Source organism: Alosa pseudoharengus, unplaced genomic scaffold (genome assembly GCF_046254945.1).
Source record: "Alosa pseudoharengus isolate Yale_2024_CS ecotype anadromous, Long Island Sound unplaced genomic scaffold, YU_APseudo_1.1 YU_APseudo_1.1_scf_6, whole genome shotgun sequence".
NCBI lineage: Eukaryota > Metazoa > Chordata > Actinopteri > Clupeiformes > Clupeidae > Alosa > Alosa pseudoharengus.
In genome coordinates this window covers 6,733,959-6,756,603 of record NW_027468848.1, presented here as the reverse complement: position 1 = coordinate 6,756,603, position 22,645 = coordinate 6,733,959, and the positions used below count along the sequence as shown (strand labels likewise).

At 41.0% G+C, this 22,645-nt stretch overlaps 1 protein-coding gene across 2 annotated transcripts; it reads right to left on the bottom strand.

Annotated features, from left to right (window-relative positions):
- Positions 1 to 14,817: 14,817 nt before the first annotated feature.
- LOC143106283 (tripartite motif-containing protein 16-like) lies at positions 14,818 to 22,378 on the bottom strand. Of its 2 annotated transcripts, XM_076270527.1 has the most exons (6): positions 21,757 to 22,378; positions 18,932 to 19,027; positions 18,179 to 18,412; positions 17,588 to 17,747; positions 16,838 to 16,894; positions 14,818 to 16,469 (listed from the first exon to the last, which is right to left on the bottom strand). In XM_076270527.1, the coding sequence occupies exons 1-6, from the start codon at positions 22,342 to 22,344 to the stop codon at positions 15,955 to 15,957; spliced, it is 1,650 nt and encodes a 549-aa protein (XP_076126642.1). In that variant the 5' UTR covers positions 22,345 to 22,378; the 3' UTR covers positions 14,818 to 15,954. The 2 variants fall into 2 exon arrangements, with proteins under 2 accessions (XP_076126642.1, XP_076126643.1); XM_076270528.1 differs by lacking the exon at positions 16,838 to 16,894.
- Positions 22,379 to 22,645: the final 267 nt, after the last annotated feature.

Sequence of the window (22,645 nt, the reverse complement as noted above, 5' to 3'; positions counted from 1 at the left end):
AAATGTGTAGAACAAAACGCCTGCATTTCCGTTTTCTTTATCCCCGTGAGAGTTTAACAGGTGAAATAATTCAAAATCCCCATGTTATTTTCCCATTAGTAAAATCCCCATGTTATTTTCCCATTAGTAAAATCCCCATGTTATTTTCCCATTAGTAAAATCCCCATGTTATTTTCCCATTAGTAAAATCTCTACATACCAAATCTCCTTATATGGGCAAAGAGGGTAGCTTTTTTGTAGTCAAACTTCAGAAGTCTATGGATTGTGGGAGAGGATCAGAGGGGGTGAAACACTGGGCTCATCAACACATTTCCTATGGGAGGCCAAACAATTCAAAAGCTTAAGCAAAAAAGGACACCACCCATCCAGCTGGACGGAGCTAGCGACCCAATTGGGCAGCGCGGCGCTATCCGTTCGAACTAAGTTTATGCAAAACAGGACACCACCCATCCAGCTGAACATAGCAAGAGATCCAACTGGGTGGCGCGGCGCTATCCATATTGGAACGTTTGACCATAGCGAGAGATCCAACTGTGCGGCGCAGCGCTATCCACATTGGAACGTTTGGGCGGCGCTGCGCTATCCACATTGGAATGTTTGAACATAGCGAGAGATCCAACTGGGCGGCGTGGCGCTATCCATATTGGAACGTTTGAAATTAATGAATAAAAAAAGATTACAAAATCTTTTCTAAAACGGTTACTATAAACATATAGCAAAATGTCATAAAAATAAAGTTACAATAACGACAAATTGAATGGTTTATTCATAGATAATCATTCATTGTTTCACCAAGAAATATTTCCTCTATCAGAGTGGTTGCCAAGCAACGCCTAGACTCAAGACGGGAGATTCTTTAGAAAACACAATCGTACGTACCCCATAAGTGTAGAACTAGGCCTATTTAAATGATCGATATACAAAAAAATGGCCTTGCAGTGACTTGAAGAGCTGTAAACCGTTTTTGAGGCTGCGTGTACAAAACCGCTTGGAGCTCCAGTGACATTTTTTATTTTGCGACGAGAAACTGTAACACAGCTAGTTTAACGTTGTTTGAGTTTTCTCCCCAAGTAGGCTAGTTGAGTTTTCTGTAGTAGCCTAGCTAGCTAGGCTGCCTAGTTCTTCACTGGTCTGAGCTAATGAGCGAATTACCTAGTGAAGTAGCTGGGGGTCGCGACAGCTTAAAAAAAGTTTGAAAGTTTTCTAACTTATCTCCAGTCTAACTCATGGTGGGCTTGTTAAGTAAGTTAACCACAGCATTACCTTCACAGTAACCCCATAATGCGAGTGATCATAATACAATTTAAAACGTGACATAAAGTCCTGCAATAAATAACCAGGCTTATTGAACTCATAAACGAACATCATTGTCACCGTGCTGAGAATACAACATTAAGATGCTAGGCTAAAGAGCTAAAAATGAGATTCAGACAGATAGGACCTGGAATGGTTGTGTCAGAAAATAGTAATTTGATCAGTGATCATGCATCAGCGCAAGCTTGGTTGGAAACTTTATGGGGATGGGGATTTTACACGATCCTTCATCACTGGGCTAGTGTGCCCTGCTGTCCCAGATAGCAAGCATACGTTGGCACAACGTTGGCACAACGGCATATCATCCGTTGGCATGACGTTGTTTACTGACGTTGTGCCAACTTCATTTTGTCCGGTGGGGTAACGTTGTTTTGACGTTGGCACGGAGAAAATCGTCGTGCGTCACAATAGGCCTACAAAAATCCGTTTATTGCAAAACGTTGGCTTATAACCAATTGCCAACATTTTGTTTTTATTTTCCATTGCTAGTCCATACCGTGAAAATGAATGAACATTATACTTTTATTATCATGAGCAATGACTTGTTCTCCAGTAGCCTACAAGCCTATATGGAAATGATTGCTTCCGCAATTGCGCATCATGCCTAACAGCTGTTCTAAAACCAGTGGCCTCTCGGGGCTTGTTGCTTAATTCAAGACAGGCAGGCAATATGTTATAAATGTTAATATTATTTATAATATTTATTGACAATAACAAAAATAACAAAGAAATAAATTAATAAAAAATGTTAAAAAAAAAAACACCAACAAGGAATTGGGGGGTGGGCTGCTCCGGTTCCTCCAGATCATGGAACTATTCTGGAAAAACAAAAGAGTTTGCTCATCGATCCATTTATCAAAACAATGCAAAGTATGTGGGGTTTGCCATATGTGCTACTTACTCGGAGTCAGAATCGCTGGAATCCGAATCACTGAATTCCAATTGACGCAGACGCTGGCGCTGAGTAGCTGTGGAGAAAAGGAGACAACCATCAGTGACAGATTGCCCATTTAGGAGGTTATCACTGAAACTAGGCCTAGGAGGTAAGAATGTTTTTTTTTAATTATTTTTAAAAAAATGTATAGGCTAATAGAAAATCGGAGAGATTTCTATTTTGGGTAGGACTTTTTGCCTCAGTATTTTCTGTCAGTCTAAAGCACAACTGATATTGCCATCTATGTACTGTAGGTAGCCTGCTTTGTTTAAAGATCGTTGTCTTTCAAAGAAATGTAGCTGGGCTTTGGATGATATAAAATCACGGTGTCTCTGCAACAAATGCGCATTAAGATTAAACGAGGTTGCATTTTTTGGTAATTGGTGGAGTAGCCTAGGCTAGGAACACGAAAATCAGTGGGGCTGTTAAAGCGTAACTGGCCAGAATGCATCCTAGGGTGTTTTTGTGAATGTACCCTAGTCAAACTTTAGTTTAAAAGCATAATTATAGCCTACGTCCGAAGCGCCACTTTTAGCTTGTCGTCGTTTTCGGGTCAAATGGCTTTTTTAATGGAAATCGTAGGGGCACTACTATTTTGATACATGATGGCATCAAAATAGCTATTTTTAAAACACCAAGAAGGCTCGACACAACATGAAACTTTGATCGAAGTCATCTGTGTCTCTACACATGAACTTGAGCATTGTTTGTGTACACAGAGTTTACTAAAAGAAAGGTTTTTAAAAACTTAGTTTTTCTGCTCGCCGCCATCATGCCAGCCAAGGAGTGAGTTGTCCAAAACCTTTCTTTTTAGTAAACTGTGTACACGAACAATGTTCTCAATGCTCGAGTTCATGTGTAGAGACACTGATGATTCTAAATAGCTATTTTGACGCCATCATATATCGAAATAGTAGTGCCCATGAATAATACTTATCATAAATGCTCAAACATTGCTTCCTAGATAATGTGAATTCCAAGCTACAAAACTGAAGTAATTCTAAGGACTGACAATTATATGAATGTGATAAAGACAGGATTTGAACAGAAATATTTTACAGGCTTTTGGTTTTGGGACCCATTCTTGATTAAGACAATGTTTTAACAAAATATGAGATGGTGCAGCAAGAACCTTAGATGATTTAACCTGGAATGACCCATTGCATATACTTAAATGTCTGCCACTATGTCTTTGGATTTCCCTCTTCTTATTCAGGTCTGTAACATACCGATTACAGGGCTCTGCGGTTCTTCAGCTCTCCTCTTCCTTCCTCCACTGCGGTCACTGCTATACTTAAGCCAGTTCTTAATGTGGCTGTCGCACTCGCTGGCAGTGATATTTTGCGCTGCCGCAGCACCTGAACAGGTAACAGTTCTTGATCATTGAAAATACAATGCACTATTTCCAGGAGAATCAAAAAGTGTCTATTAAGCACACTGTATTTAATTTTTCTTTTACAATGACAGCAATGCAGTGGCATTCAGACACCTCTTATAGCTGCAGTGATTTTTAAAGCTGCAAAAGCCTTCTTTTGGCCTCCTCGGCCAAGCCAATTGTATTGGGTTGCCAGTGTGTCTGTGATGAGGTGACGCATTATTCTCCTGACCGCGTCCCCAGCATTCATCCCACCAAGTGCTGTAAGGTGTGTTGTCTACAGATAAGAACAGAAATGTACAGATGTATATAGATTTTATACAGTTAAGAACAAAATTATTCATACCCCTGGCAAATATTAATTTAATGTTGATTTTCTCTCGACCAATATGTTTGTTCTGACTGAAAATGAAACTGCCACATGTCAAAAGGTTGCTTGACAATGTGGTAGAAACATGGAAATAGAAGCATTTTCATCTTTTTTTTTACATATGTATGAATTTTGTGTCCCAAATTATTCATACCTTTTTTTTTTTTTTTTTTTTTTTTTTAAATATTTTTTTGGGCTTTTTTATGCCTTTAATTGGATAGGACAGTGGAGATTGACAGGAAGTGAGTGGGAGAGAGAGTCAGGGTGGGATCCGGAAAGGACCACGGGGCGGGAATCGAACCCGGGTCGCCGGCGTACGGTGCAGGTGCCCCAGCCAGTTGCGCCACGGCTGGGGCCTTCATACCTTTTTTTAGATAATGACTGGAAAGCCTTGTTTGGCTGTATGTTTTGGATCATTGTGTGGTTTAATGGCCCGATGCCGCCTATTGGGACGGGTTTCTCGGCAGACTGCCTGATTTTTTTTCCTCCAAAAATCTTACTGTAGCCCCTTGTTTTAGTGTTACCATTTACTTTGAGAAGGTCACCAGGTCCCATTGTCTGGAAAAAAACACCCCAAGCTAATACATTTCTATAATAGCTATTCTGCACTGTGGATATGGTGTTTTGATGGTTGACATTTGCAGCACATCCCAAAATGGACCACTTGGTCATCATGGATGCTGATCATGGATCACTCTTCTTAAAATGCACAACTCTGCTTAACCTTTTATAAGGACACACCTGAACAAAGAATATAGCTTTTGCTTGATTTTTAAATGGTTATGAACTAGGTTTCCAGACTAGATCTCCCTGAAATAAGATCTAGGTGGGCGGGGCTAGGCTAGCTGTCTAGAATCATTGTGAAGACATTGAGAGGCTTGGTATGTATTATGAGAACCATTTTGAGAGCTGTGATGACAAATAAACATGCTTCCAGTGATTATTTAAAAAGGGTATGAATAATTTTGGACATGCCATTTTTCATAAAAATGTTCAAAAAATATGAAAACTGATTCTACCACATTATCTTACAACATTTAGCCATGTAGAAGTGTCATTTTCAAACATATTGGTCAAGAGAAAATTAACATTAAATCAATATTTGCCAGGGGTATGAATACTTTTGTTCTTAACTGTATAGAATGTGTACTGTTGACAAAACATAATGCAGTTGGTTCCAAAGTATTCAACCAACGTGAAATTTTTCACCATGTTGTGGTCATCAATGTAGTCAAATACATACCATAGCTTTCTCCTGTGCTTTCTCTAATAACACATTCTCCACTCTCCTCAGATGTTCTTGTGTCTGAATTGGGAATGTGAATTCCTCTGGTAGAGAGGGCGCTGCTTGTGCTGGCTGCTTCTTAGCCAGGGCCTGGAGAAGGAGGGTGTTCTGGCGCACTTGCGCCTTTATCTCCTCCAAGGCCCTGAAAATTAGCTGGTCACGCTCTATAGGTAAGAAAGGTTTAATAGAAAAACAGAAACATTTCACATTGCTTTAGAAAGTGTTGTGACTTAAATGATTATGTTACACAAATGATATCATCAGTCATGTTGCAGACCAGCAAAATGTTTTGTACCGAATGTGTTTGTCACAGGCTGTGAGTAGGAGGTAGTGGGAGCACTCAAGACCGATGAAAACACCGGTGGTGGCTGGAGTACAGGCTGGAGTACAGGTAGCTGTTTGGAGGAGCCTGGTTTCGCAGGTGGTTTCACTGGTTGTTTCGCTGGTTGTTTTGCTGGTTGCTGGTTGGCGATGGAATGGCGTGGCTGAGGTAGAGCTTCAAACTGCTCCACCACTTTGGCAGAGGGCCTGCAGTATGACAACAGGACAACACCACAGGTATTAAAACATCAGTGAATCTTAGACTTTTGTTAATTTGTGTACTGTACGGTTCTTACATTCTAGGCCTTCTGAAACTTTCATCCTCAGAAGTGAGGGAGTCTTTCTTGGTGGCCCTCACCAGTTTCTTCCTGGCCGCTTCATAAGAATCTGTATTTGAGGGAAACATTTGTTAAACAAGGAACCATATTGCAGCATGTATAGAAATGAAATGAAGTTGCATTATGATGAATCATGTTATCTCTCTCTCTCTCTCTCTCTCTCTCTCTCTCTCTCTCTCTCTCTCTCTTTCTTTCTCTCTGTGTTTGTTTACAGGAGGGTCTCACCATATTTCTTCAGTACCCTGACAAAGAACTCCCCCCATGTCTCATCAGGATCCTCCTGATTCTGGACAGCCACCTTACCCCGTTGCATACTTTTGTATGGTGGCCAGAACGACACTTTTTGGTCGACACTCAGCCAGCTTGTGGGCACCACTTCAACCTCATTCTTTTCCGTAAATAGTACAATTGCGAACATGATCTGTAAACTGAAATGATGAACAGATGAACTTAGCTTTAACTAACTAACTAACTTATTTATTTATTTATTTATTTATTTATTTATTTATTTATTACTAACTAACTAACTTATTTATTCATTTATTTATTTATTACTAACTAAATTATTTATTTATTTATTTATTTATTTATTTATTACTAACTAACTCATTTATTTATTTATTTATTTATTTATTATGTATGGTTCAGTCGGTATATTGCAAAGCCATGTTTGACAGGCATTGCAACCATTTTGGCATCAATGGTTTTCTCTGACAAAGCCACCACCTCTACAGACAGTCCTTGAACAAAAGCAATATTCAAATTGAGGGAGTCAACTGGGGATGTGAAAAACGACTGTCTGTTTAAAAATTTCCGTCCCAAAAACTGTGTGCAGCCATCAGCATTGAACATTTTTTCAATTCTGAATATGCTGTGCCCACTCAAAACTATGTTGTTAGGCGCATGGACTGATAAAAAGAATTTGGGACAGGTGTAGTGAGAGAGTAGACTGTGCAACACTGGACTGACATTGACTGACTGACTGACACTGCTGTTTAGTTTTTGTTCAGCGATGCGTTTTACAATTTGCTGCAAAGGTTGGTTTGGCTTTCTGATCTTTCTTTTCAGTTGATGCAGAAAGTTTTCGAAAGGAAAGGCAGAAATTCTCTGCAAGGGGCCAAATTTTCTGACATCGTCTGCCAGGTGGATTAAGCTATGGACATTGTACACAATGAAATCGCCATAAATCACAGAGAAGTTTTGGACAAAGACTCTGATCACCTTCTCGGCGTAATCACAGTATGTTTTTGACAGCTGTGGGCTGCATAGAATGGTTATGCCCACATGCAGAAGGAGGAAGTGATCGTACATAACATCAGGCAGTTCGTTTTTGAGAGCAATGGGACCCGTATACAAAAGAAATGTCCGAAATTCAGTTGCTTTCCAACGGTCCACCTCTGTTAGGGATCTCCCTCTTCTATTGAACTCTTTTGGCAAGCTTTTTCCAAGTTCCACTATTTTTTGTGATATTGATGTTATTGTTCGGTTGCCAATTCTTGTGGGTAGTGGGCCTCGCATCCACAACCAAATGAGCTTTCTCACTACTCCCAAACACACTAAGTGCATGTAATCGAGCACAAATTGGGAGACCATGCCAATGTTGATGTCAGTGAGGGGACTTTCACCATCCTTGTGGTGATCACTTTGTAATTTGGCCTTAAAGCTCTCGTCTGTACGTGGTGCCGCCATTGTCTCAGGGAAGTTTAATCTGTTATTGCACCAAACACCCTCCTGAACACACCTCTCGCAGCCGTAATACGAATTATGATATTTTATGTTTTTGAGGAATGCTCTTGCTGGTGCATCGCATACAAAGGCCGAAATGATTATTTTGTGATTTTGTTGGTACATAACACCACTTGAGGAGATGACTGACATCTCCTCCACAAAATCGGAGAGATACTCTGCCAAATTTGATGGTTTTTTAAACCCAGAGTATAATGCCACAACGAAGGGAATTTGGTCTGGGTCTTCTTCAATTAATGCCAATATTGGCCAGAATTGGTTATTGCTACTTTTAAAAAGTGGCATGCCATCAATATTGATTTGCAGGTGGAGTGTTTGAGCGATTGTTAGGGTGGGACTGTCCTGCATCCTCACCAATACACCTTTAGCTAATCCAAAATAGTGCATGGAGCCCCCTGCTTTTTCTTCCACCTCTATGCTTTTAGGAGTTGACAAAAGTGTCCGACCATCTTTTGGGAGATCTGCATCGGGCAGGTGTTTGTTAAGGACAGCAAGAAGACTTGAAAGATGGCTGATTGGTGTGTTTGTTTCCACTGCCCACGCCTTTAAATCGTCACGTAATTTAATGTTGTCATATTCCTCATCAGGACTGTCAATGTCAATGTCAAAGTCCTCGTCTTGCATACAGTAATCGATATTTTGGATTTCCTCCAGACCACAGGTGGCGCTTATGTCCTCTAAACTAGAGCTAGTACTAACGTTACACCAGTCTCCTCCATCACAGCTGTCTAACGTTTCCGTCCCTGACATGTAGGAGTCGGAGCCATGGTCGGAGCAGTCGGAGTCGTGAGTAACGCTAACTTTTTCCACATTAAGTGATTGTAGCATAGAGACAATTAATGGCCTCTGTATTTTTTTTTGTATGCCGTCTTAAAGACCTTTTTGATAGCAATTTGTTGCTCTCTGCCATTATTGTGACAGACAATAGCGTAAAGTTTACTAGATAACTGTTAGCATCAAGCAAGCTATAGCAGCTAGCGATATAGCTAACGTTAACGTAACCGTTTTCAGCTAACTTTAGCGAGCGAATCCGACTAACGCTAATTTACACAGTTATCGTTCTTGGTTTATGGTGTTGCGGTCTTGAAAGTGACCTTATAACCACTACTTTACCTGAATGTTGACCAAAACACCACAGTGTCTAATGTTAGACCAAAGTCTGTCGTTGGCGATCCCAGGTGAATTGAAAATCAGTTGATTTCAGTTAACTTTTATTCATACGCGCGCAGGTGTGTGTGTTACATCATAAGCACGAGAGCAACCTATATGTTCTATATTGTTGATGAACACAGTGGACCTTTTAAAGATGAACTGAACTGGAATTTGAAGTAAAGGTGATATAACAGATGTATTTTATTTCTTCTCATTGGTACAATGATTAAAATGGCTGAATTTATTAAAAGGGATAAAATTGTACGTTGAAAGTGGTGTTGTTGTTACACGGGCGCCGCCATGTTGGATTTCAACAATCGGCTACGTCACTGGCATGGTAAGCTACTCTGCACTAGCACTAGCAGCCATAGCAGATAATGAGTCTGAGGCTAGCTGACATGGCTGAGGAAACTAACATTAGGCCTAGCTGAGTTACATATTGGCCATAAGCCATTTATCATAGGCTAGCCTACATCACAAAATCTCATACAAAATGAAACCAAACTAGTGAAACAAAGGCGAACACTTTAACAGGGGAAATTAATTTGGCATGAATCATACTGAACGCTATTTTGTCAATGAGCAGAAACACACACGACATTCAAACTATTGATAAGATGTGCACTATGGAAACTGGTCTGTAACTTTGGACGAATAAATGCCATTGACTTGCCATATCCTGACTTAAAAAACCCTTTTCTTGCTTACTTTATCGCAAACTCGGTGGAACAGCTTGTAGTCTTTTTCAATTCATAGAAAGGCGAGCCCACAGTCTATGTGCCATGGAGCCTAAGTTTCAACTTCGGCTTCGTTCATTCAATGCAGTCACTGGTCGCAATTACAAAGTCTGGGAAGGTTCGTTCAATCGTTTAAAGTTTTAAGTGCAGTAGCCTATCTGTCTCCTTTGGAATAATATCTCAAAGTAGCCTCAGGTGAGGTCCAGTGTTAGATAGGCTACCATACGATCCAACCTAGGAAAGGGCTAGCAGCTAACACCTTGGAAACACTCTTATGTCAAACTCCACAAGCTAGCACTCCGACCATAGAGAGTAAACCATGACTCCGACGATATCACAGATCGATAATAATGCTTTTACTAGCTGGTAACTAAACCACAGCGGGTCTGTAAACAGAATCCAATGTCCCTTTCTACTCACCCTGAAGCCAGTTGTTCACCGTCTCAGGACAGATTGTTGATGCGAGGGAGTTTAACTCGCAGTACTGCTATCCAAGAGACTCGTGCAATATCAACATCCACAAGGTAAAAATCTGCAAACTCTCCACTAACGTTAGCCTAAAATAAACGGCAAACTCGTGTATCCTCCGTGTATCTGGGGTCAACTTGGGGTAACGAAGTTTTTAACAGTTTCAAGGGAGGGAGAGAGAGAGCCCGTGTGAGTTGCTGTTACTAGTGCCAGTAGTCCATACTGCGTTAGCCTACATTGACGTGACAATGCGTGTTATATAGCTTATTTGTATATGCACGTAGCCTTCGCATAGGCCTAATGTAGTGGTGGTGAGTGAGTATGCAGTTGTGTGGAGGATGTACAGTAGGCAATGTATGTGTGTGAGGGATGGAGGGAGACAGAGAGACAGCGTGCGTGTTGCTGTCTCAAGCGCCCCTCGTCCAGTTTTCTACATGACCTAGGCTAGGTCTACAGTAGCCTATGTTGTGCCGCACAAAATGTATCTATGTTGTACATTGCACAAAATGTATACCCCCCGAAATAAACACATACATAAATAAACACATTTTTCCCGTCACTTTGGCTTCCTTGAACATTTTCCCTACGTTTCGCCACTGCTTTGCAACAGATAGATTCCAGTGTCCATGCTCCGGCAGCGCCCACACAGTCATTTTCACCCAAATGATCCTACTGAAGGTTGAGCTGGAGCCTGAAACCCATCTAGTGGTAGTCAAGACACTACAGGCCTGTCCCTCACAGGCTCAAATTTGTAACCCATGCCATTAAAATTACAAATTTTCGTGTATACATAATATGCTGCAGCTGTTGCCTATAGAACTTCTCAGGTCCTACCATGCCAGTGACGTCATTGAACCTGGCAGCGTTCTAATACTAACAAACGCAATTTTGGTGTTGCTTAAAAAAGGCTACGTATTGATTTTTTTAAATTATTTTTTTAGTGTCATTTATTTTTAATTGTCATAATCAACACATTATCAATGTTGATTCTTTCAGTTCAGTTCATCTTTAACCTGTAATGTGTAGTGTAGCCTACAGTTTTTTTCTCCTACTCTCTCTGTGTGTGTGTGTGTGTGTGCTTTCAGACTCTGGAAAAATGTACTTATGAGGGCTTTATTTCCTTGAAGGTAACTATATTACACCCCCAGACACACACACATCAGTAGTCCTATGAGCTATGAGATGTCAGATTGTGTGTGTTGACACTGGAGGCACACTCACCTGTCTTATGTTCTTCAATGGAGGCTGAGGATGATGAAGACACTGTCTGTATGCTTGGAGTTGTGAGGGGAATTCTTGTAAACATGCACTACCAAAGTTTTAGCCTGATGAGCCAGACCTCACATCTTGATGTAGGACCATTCGCAGTGCTCAGTCCAAGGGGCGGGATAAACGGTTGTCTTTCAAATTCCCTCTGCACGCAATAGGATAGTGCTACAACCATGCATTTTCCCACCAGCGGAGCTAGTTGTTCAAACTTTTGCCAATTTAAACAAAGCTTAACTCGTGTCACGCTGTTCGCCAGCAGCAGCATCCATCTTCTTTGTTTTCAAGTAGCAGGGAATTCACGCAGAACAGTCGCAACTATGCCATCATTATGTTAAGTCCGCTTACTGATTCTATACACGATGTGATTGGCCTGACTGAAGTTGAATTTTTCCAACTCGCAAGCCAACGGAGAGTTGCTAGACTACCCTGGCAGCAAATTACATCACCTTGGCCGTTAGGGTGCGTCTAGATTTCTAGGCTACCAAAGTTTGGGATCACTTAGAAATTTCCATTCCACTCCATTATAGACAAAATACCAGCTGAGATCAATTACATTGTTTTTTTGTTTTTTTAATCAGTGCAACAGTTTTCAGGTTACACAGTATGCGCTTACATAATTGCAAAAGTGTTCTCTACTATTGTAGAAAGAAATGTCTTATCTCTAATGCAATATTTACATTGCCCATTATCAGCAACCATTCATCCAATGTTCCAAAGGCACATTCTGTTTACTAATATATAATTTCTCTGTTTCAGTAGCATCTGTTTCCTGTTACCAGCGTAACACAACACAGACTGTTTTTCTGCCGTGTATTCAGGGCACAGGCAGCTAGCGGATAGTGAGGCGATGTTTTAGCTTAGAAACTGCGTGACATGTCAACAACGTTTGTATTTACTTGTCACAGCCTGGCATACTGTGTTCATTATTCCATACATCTGATGTGTAGGCTAACTGCTGAACTATGAGGTCCGACAAGGGACCAGGGCTATAGGCTACAGTCAGGGCTACCCTGCTGAAAAAAAACAGCCTGACCAGCTTAAGGTGGTTTGCTGGTTGACCAGCTTGTTTGACCACCCTATGATGGTTGACCTGCTAGACCAGCAAAACTCATGCGACAACATAGCTTCGGCTGGTTTACCCAGCTTGCGATGGTAATTCAGCTGGTTTTGCTTGTCGTATCATCTCAAGTCATTTTAGCTGGTGTTGCCGGTCTACATTGCTGATTTATCTGGCCATGCCAGGTTATGTTGGTCATTCTAGTAAACCAGTATGACCGCCTTACACACACAGTATGCACTTACATAATTGCAAAACTGTTCTCTACTGTTGTAGAAAGAAATGGCTTATTTTTAATGCAATATCTACATTGCCCATTATCAGCAACCATTTATCCAATGTTCTAAAAGCACACTCTGTTTACTAATCTAATATCATTTCTCTGTTTCAGAAGCATCCATTTCCTGTTGTTACCAGCACCATGCCATGTATGTCGCTCTGCATTATCCACATGTACACTGACCAATCACTGACTTGTTTCTTGCTGGGCATTTTTTATAACAGTGATAAACATTAAAAACATGAAAAGCATGAATATTTCTTTCAAACAACACAACTTGTGGTGAAGTCAGAGTATGCTTCCAATCAATCATTACACAACAGTGAAAAAAGTTCAAAATATAGTTTTCAATATAGATCGACAGATAGATACTTTATTGATCCCCAAGGGGAAATTCAATTCAATAAGAACCTAGACAAGATAAATTCATATATTGAAATTGGTCAATTGTTATTTCCATTGAATATTTTTATTTAAGTACACCAAGTAAGTACAGAAACCACTGTAAATGTGCCTTTGGCCTATTTGATCCATGCTTGCAAATACACACACCTTCAGCTGTGTTGCTGTGTGTGTGTGTTAGAGGGTGATTGACTAAATAGCACCACTGTACATTGTAAAATGAGTGTGACAAACATGTAATGCAACTTTTTTGTTTGTTTTTAAAATCCATGCTATCTATTTCTCTGTCTAATGTATATTTTTTTGTTTCTATCTGGTCCATTCAGGTGCTCTCTGCAGCTCAGAATGAGATTGGCTGGGACTTAATGGCACGCTACTGGGAAAGTGATTACTCACTCATGAGTGAAATAGTGATCTCGTATACTGTGAAATGCCAGTATTAAATAAATGATGGGCTTGTAAACATTGGGTTTGTGTCATGGTTTTCAGCAACAAACATACTTTACATGAAACTGTAAGATGACATTCACTTAAATTGTGAGTTATTAGGGGGAAGGCTGAAATCATTTGACAAATTAACTTTGTCTAATACAAAGATTTACTTGTTTGTATTAGGTGTAATTGCAGTGGCACATTATGATACACATTTAAATAATGCCCAGTCAGACATAAGGAATTTTCTATCAGAAAAACTTTATTGGACCATGGCAGTCATATTTTATGGTGAGGTCACGGGCAACTCCAACTGAAATATCTGATGTTACATGATTAGTGCTTGGATCTCATCTAGCCTATAACCAGAAAGTTGGACATCAGTTCCACCATGAATAGCCTAACTGCTTAACAGTTATACCCATTAGAGTGGAACTTCTAATGGGTGAGCTATAGTATACTTTTTGTTGGAGTTGCGATAGCTTGACCTATTTGGGAAATGCACTCTTTTTCAGTGACTTCTGTGGGTATACTTAGTTACTTATTGGTCATAGGAATAAGTTGGCTACTGCTTTTCTTGATTGCATGTGGGAAAACAAATATCCTAGTCTTACAAACAGAAGCAGGTATGTATAATCTACACACCTATGGCTGAAAAAGTTAAGGTTCATTTAGCAAATGTTATTTTGTAGTATTAAAAAAGATTGTTTTATAATTTATCACGTAATTAGCACGTTTAAGATAATCACTGCAGTTGCAAACAGCCGGTCGGTGGACTGCCGTTGGCGTGACTGTGTTTCAACGTTGTAAATCCTCTTGTTTTAAGAGGCCTTTAAGAGGTCTTACAAACTTCTAAAATTATCTCACAAATGCAATAAATAATAATAATAAAACCCGAAATCTTGCGTTGTTGACATTCGCTGCAGTTGCAGCCAGTCGGTGGACTGCCGTTGGCGTGACTGTGTTTCAACGTTGTAGATCCTCTAAATATTTTTGTTTGACGCAGCTTGTCGCAGAACAATCCAACATTCTATAAACCAACATTCTATATACAATTGCTTGAGGCGCTGCGGTTGTTGTGACATTGTTTCAACGTTGAAATTCCACCTCCGACACTGCCAACCAATGGCAACGTTGTGACAACGTGTGCTTGCTATCTGGGGTGTTACTGTACTATGACCGTGCTGATGCTAACAGCTGCAGCTCCCTCAAATTCTTTCTCATGCATATTAGGCTAGCTTTTGCCAATGAAAATGAATGCATAATAAAAAGTCCTGCTGAAGAAACGTTTACGTTACGAACAAACGATGTTATCGAGATCGATCAGCTTCACTGCTGCAAGTAGCCAACGTTGGCTGTAATATGCTTCGCCATAACGAACCAGCTAGCTTTGTGATAACAAAATCTTACCTTATTTGTTTAGTCTGCTGAAAGTTATCCACATATCAAACGATTAAATCCACATTTGTTTTGGGGAAGCAGTCGCACTATATCCCACTTTTGCTACATCCTACAACAGGGCTATAGATTAAAAGCTGTGAATTGCCCCACTTCATTATGAGTTGTTTTCATTGATAATAATAGCGTAGCCTATCGTTTCAGTAATCTCCCAGTAATCCCATGTTTAAATAAATATATATCTGAGTCGTGATCAGTTTGATGGGAATGTACTTTGTAGCATGTGACTTTCTACACACATTGAAAACATTGCAATCCTGTTATTGATATTTTAGGCAGCGCGAGATGGTTATAGCGCAACTTGACTAGGCGGTGTCTGTGTTGGCCAACTCGATAGCGCAGTTGTTGGACAGCGCGCGATGGTCTCTGGTTAGCTCAACTTGACTAGGCGGTGTCTGTGTTGGCCAACTCGATAGCGCAGTTGTTGGACAGCGCGCGATGGTCTCTGGTTATGTTAGCGCAGATTGAATAGGTGGTGTCGGCCAACTCGATAGCGCAGTTGTAACATTGGACAGCGCGCGATGGTCTTAGGTTAGCGCAGCTGGACTCAATAGCGCGAAGTGCAACTGAATGGGTGGTGTCTGTGTTGGCCAGGCTTTTGATTTGTTTGGCTCGCCATAATTTCCCACCCAATAGTGTGTGTGTGGTGTGCTGATGTGTGTTCCAGCAGAGGTCCAGAGGTGCAGATGCTGTAATATCTGCTGGGGTCCAGAAATGAGGGAGTGGTTTTGGTCTTTTGTTTTCCCCAACAACAGAGAATCTCAGGCAGCTGAGAGGAAGCTGCCGGATCTTTACATGTGAGTGGTGGCTTATATGTGTGCTGATGAGATGGAATGTGTTCATGGGTGTGTGTGTATGGATATGAGAACAGCATCTATCTGTATCTGGGGTTTCTGTCCTGCTGTATACTGTGTGTGTGTGTGTGTGTGTGTGTGTGTGTGTGTGTGTGTGTGTATTAACAGCATCTATCTGTTTCTGGGGTCTTTACATTTCTGTCCTGCTGTATACAGTGTGGGTCACAACAGCTTCACTGATGATCCAGTGCCTATATAAAACCCAGGGTAGAGTGTGTGAGTAAATGTGGTCTGGACTCTGTGCAGGAGGGTCATTGTGTCAGACATGCTGTAGAAGGCCAGAGTTCCTGCCCTGTGATCCACGTACACTCCTATTCTGGAGCTGGCCACTAGAGGGAGTTTAGTCTGTTTATAATTGTGCCAGAAATAGGAGCTGGAGCTGGTGAGGCGCAGCATCCAGGACTGATCATTACATCCAAACCCACACTCATTACCCCGTCCTTTCCTGCTGATGCTTTTATATGAGACTGCTATATAAACCTCCCCACTCATCTCCACCTCCCAGTAGCAGCGTCCAGACACACCCTCTCTACACAGCACCTGTGGCCACACATCAAATCTCTCTGGATGATCAGGATATGGCTGGAGTTCAGCTCTCCACTCCACCCTCCTGTTCCCCTCAGACAGATGGAGGGTTCTGTGTGCTGTGTTTGGATCCAGTGTGAAGTGACAGGAGTCTGATGAGAGAGAAGAGAGGACAAAGTTAAATTTTTGTATTTTGATTAGGTGTGTGTGTGTGTGTTGTGTGTGCGTGTGTGTTGTGTGTGTGTGTGTGTGTGTGTGTGTGTGTGTGTTGTGTGCGTGTGTGTGTAAGTGATTATGTACATATTCTGTATGAATGGCTGTATATAAGTGTAAACATAGGTGTATTTCACTGCTTGTATTCAAAATATTAAAATAAGTGTACGTACGTTTCTCTGTGTGTGTGTGTGTGTGTGTATGTTTGTGTTTGTGTTTATATTGTGTGTGTGATTCCACAAATACTTGAATGAATGACTGTATGTGTACATGTGTGTCTCAGTGTTTGTAGACCAGACCAACTTACACTTTAAGAACTCCTCTCTGGTTACTGGCTCAGTAAAAACAGCCTGGACATCAGACACTGAGAAAGAAGAAATGCATTATAACTAACCAAACTTGAACCAAAGTGAAGATGGAGATGCACTCATTCCAGCAGCACTGATCTTCATCAGGATGGGAAGAGCAGGTTCAGAACACCTTCAGATGTGGGGGCTGCTGGTCTAGTGGTTCGGGAGCTTCTAAATGGAACAGCTAAAGGTTGTAAGTTTGATCCCAGGGGCTGCCACCATTGTGCCTCTGAGCAGGGCACCTAACCCCAAGTTGCTTCAGCAGTTCCTGTAGTTAATTCACTGCGAGTGAGTGTCTCTGGATGAGAGCGTCAGCTAAATGATGATTCTAATGAAATGTAACCATTTGAATCAATTCCTTAACCCAACTAACTGCAGAGCAAATGGGTCAATTAAGTTGGTATATTACACATTGAATGACCAAAATATCTGTGCACACATAACATGAGTAAGCATTTGTCACTTTGCCTAATTAATGAACCATAGCATTGATCATCATGACGGCATGAATATCACTATGCACAGGTGTAGGCGCAGGCTTCAATCAATTATTTTTATAGTTTCTAAGAGTACTGGACTGAACAATTCATATACCTTTAGCAACTTATAACAACCTATAACAGAAAAGTATAAAAGACTGCACTTTGTATAAACTTCATTATTGTATTTGACCTTTTCTCCTTTTCTAATGGATATCTATAACCAACCTGCTGCAGAGATCTTCATGACTTCCTGCTTGAAGAAATCCTCCAGCTGCCCCTTCAGTGTGGAGACAGATTTCTTCACAGCCTCAAAAGACCAGCTTTGGCTGACAGAGGTGCTGGATAAGTCTTTAGACTGAGGTTGAGGGCTGACTGACTGAAAATTCTAGAGAGATATGAATGGATAGAAATACAAATGTATATATATGTATATATATATATATATATATATATATATATATATATATGATCTCTGTCCAAAATTCTTATTTTATTGGATTAGCATTGTATACGCCATTACTGTCTACTCATGTTAAATAAGTTGTCCTGCATAATATTATTGGTTGGATCTAATAAGCAACTTGATGCAATATCTAGTGCTACAAGGTTTATATCAAGCAAGGGGTCCTTGGTCTGAGAAATGTTGAAGATGCCTGCATATCTGAGCTTTGCCACTGAGTGCAAGAACATTCAACTGAAAACAGACACTTTAATTATGTTGTATATGTCAATTTAATTAGAATGTTCCAACAAGGACTCTATGATGTTGAAAATTGTCTGCTAACAAACAATCTACAGTATCTATACTACAGTTACCTTGAGGAAATGGATGTGATCGTCTGTGTGTGAAAGCTGCTCCAGTTCAGCATCTCTCCTCTTCAGCTCAGCAATCTCTTGCTCCAGTTGCTTCAGGAGTCCTTCAGACCAACTCACCTCAGCCTTCTCCTGAGCTCTGATCAGCTCTGTCACCTCAGAGCGCCTTCTCTCAATGGAGCGGATCATCTCAGTAAACATCCTCTCACTGTCCTCCACTGCTGTCTGTGCAGAGCTCTGTTTGGAGACACACAAAGAGGAGGGTCCATCTAAAGCAGCCCTCACTCCACACACACTCACTCCTCCACACAGCTTGTTACCCACAGTGTGGACCAGAGGAACTGGAAAGTGACTCAGTTTTGCAGACTCCTCTTTGGCTGACTGGGTGAGAGTCCTGACTGAGTGTAACCTGCATTGTGTTGACCACACGGCTCAGCCCTGCATTCGTACTGACTTGAGTCCAGCACGCTAGGAAGTGAGCTAAAACCCACAGGCTCTAGCATCTCCTGCTAGCATGTTTCTTAAGGCGTTGGGAGGGAGGTTTACACACTGCACAGCTACGTACCAACTGGCCACCGTTAAATGAGCTCTGACATGGCAGCCAGCTGCTGTCCTCTACTCTGGTCAGTACTACATTTGTGTTTGCCCCCAAATTACCATCAGCTCAATGTTGTTAACTGTGCCACAGGGAATGCCTAAGGAGAACACCTGTTTGTTTATGCAGTTGAAAGGGTCTATAGTTTTCTCAGTACTCACCTTGAGAGTCTCCACAGCCTTCCTCAGCTCCAGCAGCTCCTTCTCTCTCTCCTGGAGTCTCTGCTGGAGTTTCCTCTTGGTCTCCTCCATCTCCTTCTAAATGACACAGTGACAATACCAGACTACACATTACTACATAGTGCTTACACTGTATATTCAATAGTAATTTAATCCTCACATGACATTTTAATTCATAAATTTAGTCATTAAGAAGCCTGTTTGTTTGCAGGACCTGTGTAAACCACTGAGCAAATAGTGTCTTTATTGGTACTGATGAGAGATACCACGTATTCAGTCATGACCCCGCAGTGGCATAACTATAGTAGGTGCAGCAAGTGCAGTCGCACCAGGGCCCGTGACCTCCCGGGGCCCGTCGCTACCCCGTCCTGCCTCCTTTTTTTTTTTTTTTTTTTAGAACTTTAGAATGTTAGAGCACGGAGAGTGAAGCGTCACTTTGACGATCTATCGGAAGATGAGCGCTTAACCGATGCAGAGAGATACTTCAAAGTGCAGGTATTTAATGCAACTCTGGACATCATAATCAGTCAGCTCTCCCAAAGATTTACAAGTATGCGGGAAACTTGTCATGTGTTTGAGTCTTTACGTCCTATGACCCTTCAACTCGCAGGTGATGATGAACTGCTTGAAAAGGCAAGACGTTTGTCAGACCATTATAGCAGGGACATTGCACCGACATTCCCAACACAACTCCTCTCATTCAGGTCTTGCTTTAAAGCAGAGATTTCACAGAAGTCATCTATTTTTCAACTTGCCAAAATGCTGGTGGTAGATTATGACAGTGTAACATCCACATTCTGAGAAGTGTGTACTCATGTTGTTTCTGACATTGCCTGTGACTGTGGCAACAGCTAAGCAATCTTTTTCCAAACTCAAACTTAAGGAGCAGCATGGGGCAGGAGAGGCTCCGTGGGTTAGCTATCCTGTCCATTGAAAATACGAGAGCCAGAGCATTAAATATTGGGAACATCGTTGACGATTTTGCACAACGAAAGGCTCGTAAGATGGCCTTCTTCTAATGGCCTAATTCACGCATATTGGGGATTGTATGCATATGAATGATTTTATTTGGTTTCTGGACGGTTAAATAAGTTAGGCTACATTACGTTTTGTTTCTGCGCAGTGCGAGTTTATAAGCAAGAAATCTACGCTTGAAGTTTCAGCAGAGGGTTGAAGAGGCGAATTGAGTGTTCCCATAATTCCATGCGAGTTGATGTTAATGCAGTGATATTCGATTACCCTGGCCTGCAGGCTGTTAATAAAATTATTTTTTAATGTTTTCACATGTAATGGATATGTAGTCATGTGTTTTCTATTTGAAATTGTAATCTGTAACTACTAAACTACTTCGGTGCCTCAGGCCCTTTGCATAAACAATTGAAGTCACCCTTAATGTGTATTGCATGTATCAGAGCTAATTCATCCTGGGCTTGAGTTTGTCGGTATGGGGCCCGCGTAACACTTTCGCACCTGGGCCCACCATTGGTTTGATACGCCACTATGACCCCGACTGTGTTCATCTTTACTTGGCACAAAGGAGCAGAAGGGATCAGTAATAACTGGGAGTTCAGCACATTATTCTGTGTAGCTTTGCTTCTGAAAGAAACATTTAATAATATAATTTGATGCAATGTGTATAACTACACTCTTAAAATGAATGTGTTAGAAACAACACAAACTGTGTTGTCCCTTTCTGGACATAGAGATGTGTTAAAAATAACTACCACTAGATATGATGGAGCCTATTATAATAGAAAAAAAATCCCCCCCCCCCCCAAAGAAAATAAAATAAAAAAAACCCAATAAATGATGACTTCTGGTGATTTTTGTGGAAACTAAAGGCCTGAAAACCTACACAGGTTATTATATTCAACTAATTTATAGAAAAGCAAAGTAGTGGGAAAATTTTCAGTCACATTTTAGCTGTTAAATGTCTACTAGGGTTGTTGTTGTCCAACTGGCTAGTCTTTAAAGAAATGTAGACATTACAAGGATGATCTCAGTTATTTTGGTTTTCTCTTAGCTGTGACCTCTTGAGGTCAACTGCATTAGATAGTCTGGAGTAATACCAGCTTTTCTTTTAATTAGCTTTCTTTATGATGAGCTCTTTTATCTTTATTCTGCGTAATCTATCAAGAATACCCTGTTTAGTCCTATAAATACTGGTTAGATTTGTCTACAACAGATGTGTTGCTCTCATGCTTGCCTAGGATGCTTGTGTGTTTGTAATCTGTCTCTGGCGTCGTGAGTAAAGCTTTGTACTCTGCAGTACGGTCGGCTTGCCTGTGCATTAATTTTTGCCTTTAATACTTTATTTTTACCACAGAAGCATATAAGACTAAAACATATAGTGAAAGTTATAATTTTGACTAGCTAGATAATTTAGCCTACTTGATGATAATATACAAGTGTTCTCCGGTGGCCCCCTGTCAATGCTGACATGAACTTGAATATGAATTTGGCATTGCATGTCAACGAGGTAGGCTATGCATTTCAAAGTGAGGATAGCTTTTTGTCTTTAGTAGCCCATATGTGTTTTGACAACTTCATTCAACCTGGCCATCATTAACCTAAAGATTATGCTGTTTCACTTCATGACCTTCGAAAAAATGAGCCATCATTATCATCAAATCCTATTTGTTTAAATGTTTTAGAAGAATCAATTCTTGTTTAAAATGCATATCAAAACTGCAGTTTTGCAGGAATTATTTATTATTATATGGTATTTTTTGTAAGGGATATACTCTCCATGGTGTGTGAGCAGTCGCACTAAAACATCTGCACCTGAACTCCCTCCCGGTGCTTACCTGTTTCTCCGTTCTCTCAGCTGCAGCTGAGACCGTGTCATGGCCTTTGTGTTCATCTACCAGACATAGCAAACAGACGCAACTCTGATCCGTGCGACAAAATACCTCCAGGAGCCTCTGGTGCTGAGCGCAGATCTTGTCCTGTAGCTGACCTGTGACATCAACCACGTTGTGTCTTTTCCCTGACAGTTCATCATGGCGCTGGAGATGAGTCTCACAGTACGACAACAAACACACCAGGCAGGACTTGACCGCTTTTAGTTTTCTACCGGTGCAGCTGTCACACTCCACATCTCCAGGTCCAGCAAAACACTTAGGAGAAGCAGTACCTTGAATTCTGGTCTTCCTGAACTGTTCCAAAAGCTCAGCAAAAACGTTATTTTTGTTCAAAACAGGTCTCGGAGTGAAAGTCTGTCTGCATTGTGGGCAGCTGTAAACTCCCTTCTGATCTTCCTGATCCCAGCAGCCCTTAATGCAGCCCGTGCAGTAATTGTGTCCACAGTGAAGTGTCACTGGATCTTTCAGTAGATCCAAACAAATCGGACAGATAAAAAGGTCCTCCTGGTTCATTGAAATCGCACCTGCCATTCTTCCCGAGTAGCTACGACAAACACTTCGAACCTCTGAATCCACTCTCTAGGCTACTTTCAGTTTCGTTTCCTCTGAACTCGGTGTATATGCTTGGGATTGGGAAATACTTCTGTGCATTTAGGGGTGTGTCAATGCAGCGCAGATCACGGCCAAAACACATGTCATTGACAAAGTTTGCTATGTAATTCTACCAATTAATCTGGGCTATTACAATTATTGGTTGATTGTTCAAACCTCCTCATTGTTCATGAGGAAGCACCACAGTTTTCATGTATGATGAAATTGACTGAGAAACTTC

Bases quoted from the DNA above. Each gene is read 5' to 3' on its own strand.
- LOC143106283 (XM_076270527.1), bottom strand. From the start codon at position 22,344: ATGGCAGGTGCGATTTCAATGAACCAGGAGGACCTTTTTATCTGTCCG. The intron at 18,413-18,931 runs GTGAGTACTGAG...GTCTCCAAACAG, and splicing joins AGGCTGTGGAGACTCTCAAG to AGCTCTGCACAGACAGCAGT. The intron at 16,895-17,587 runs GTTGGTTATAGA...CTTCTTTCTCAG, and splicing joins CATGAAGATCTCTGCAGCAG to TGTCTGATGTCCAGGCTGTT.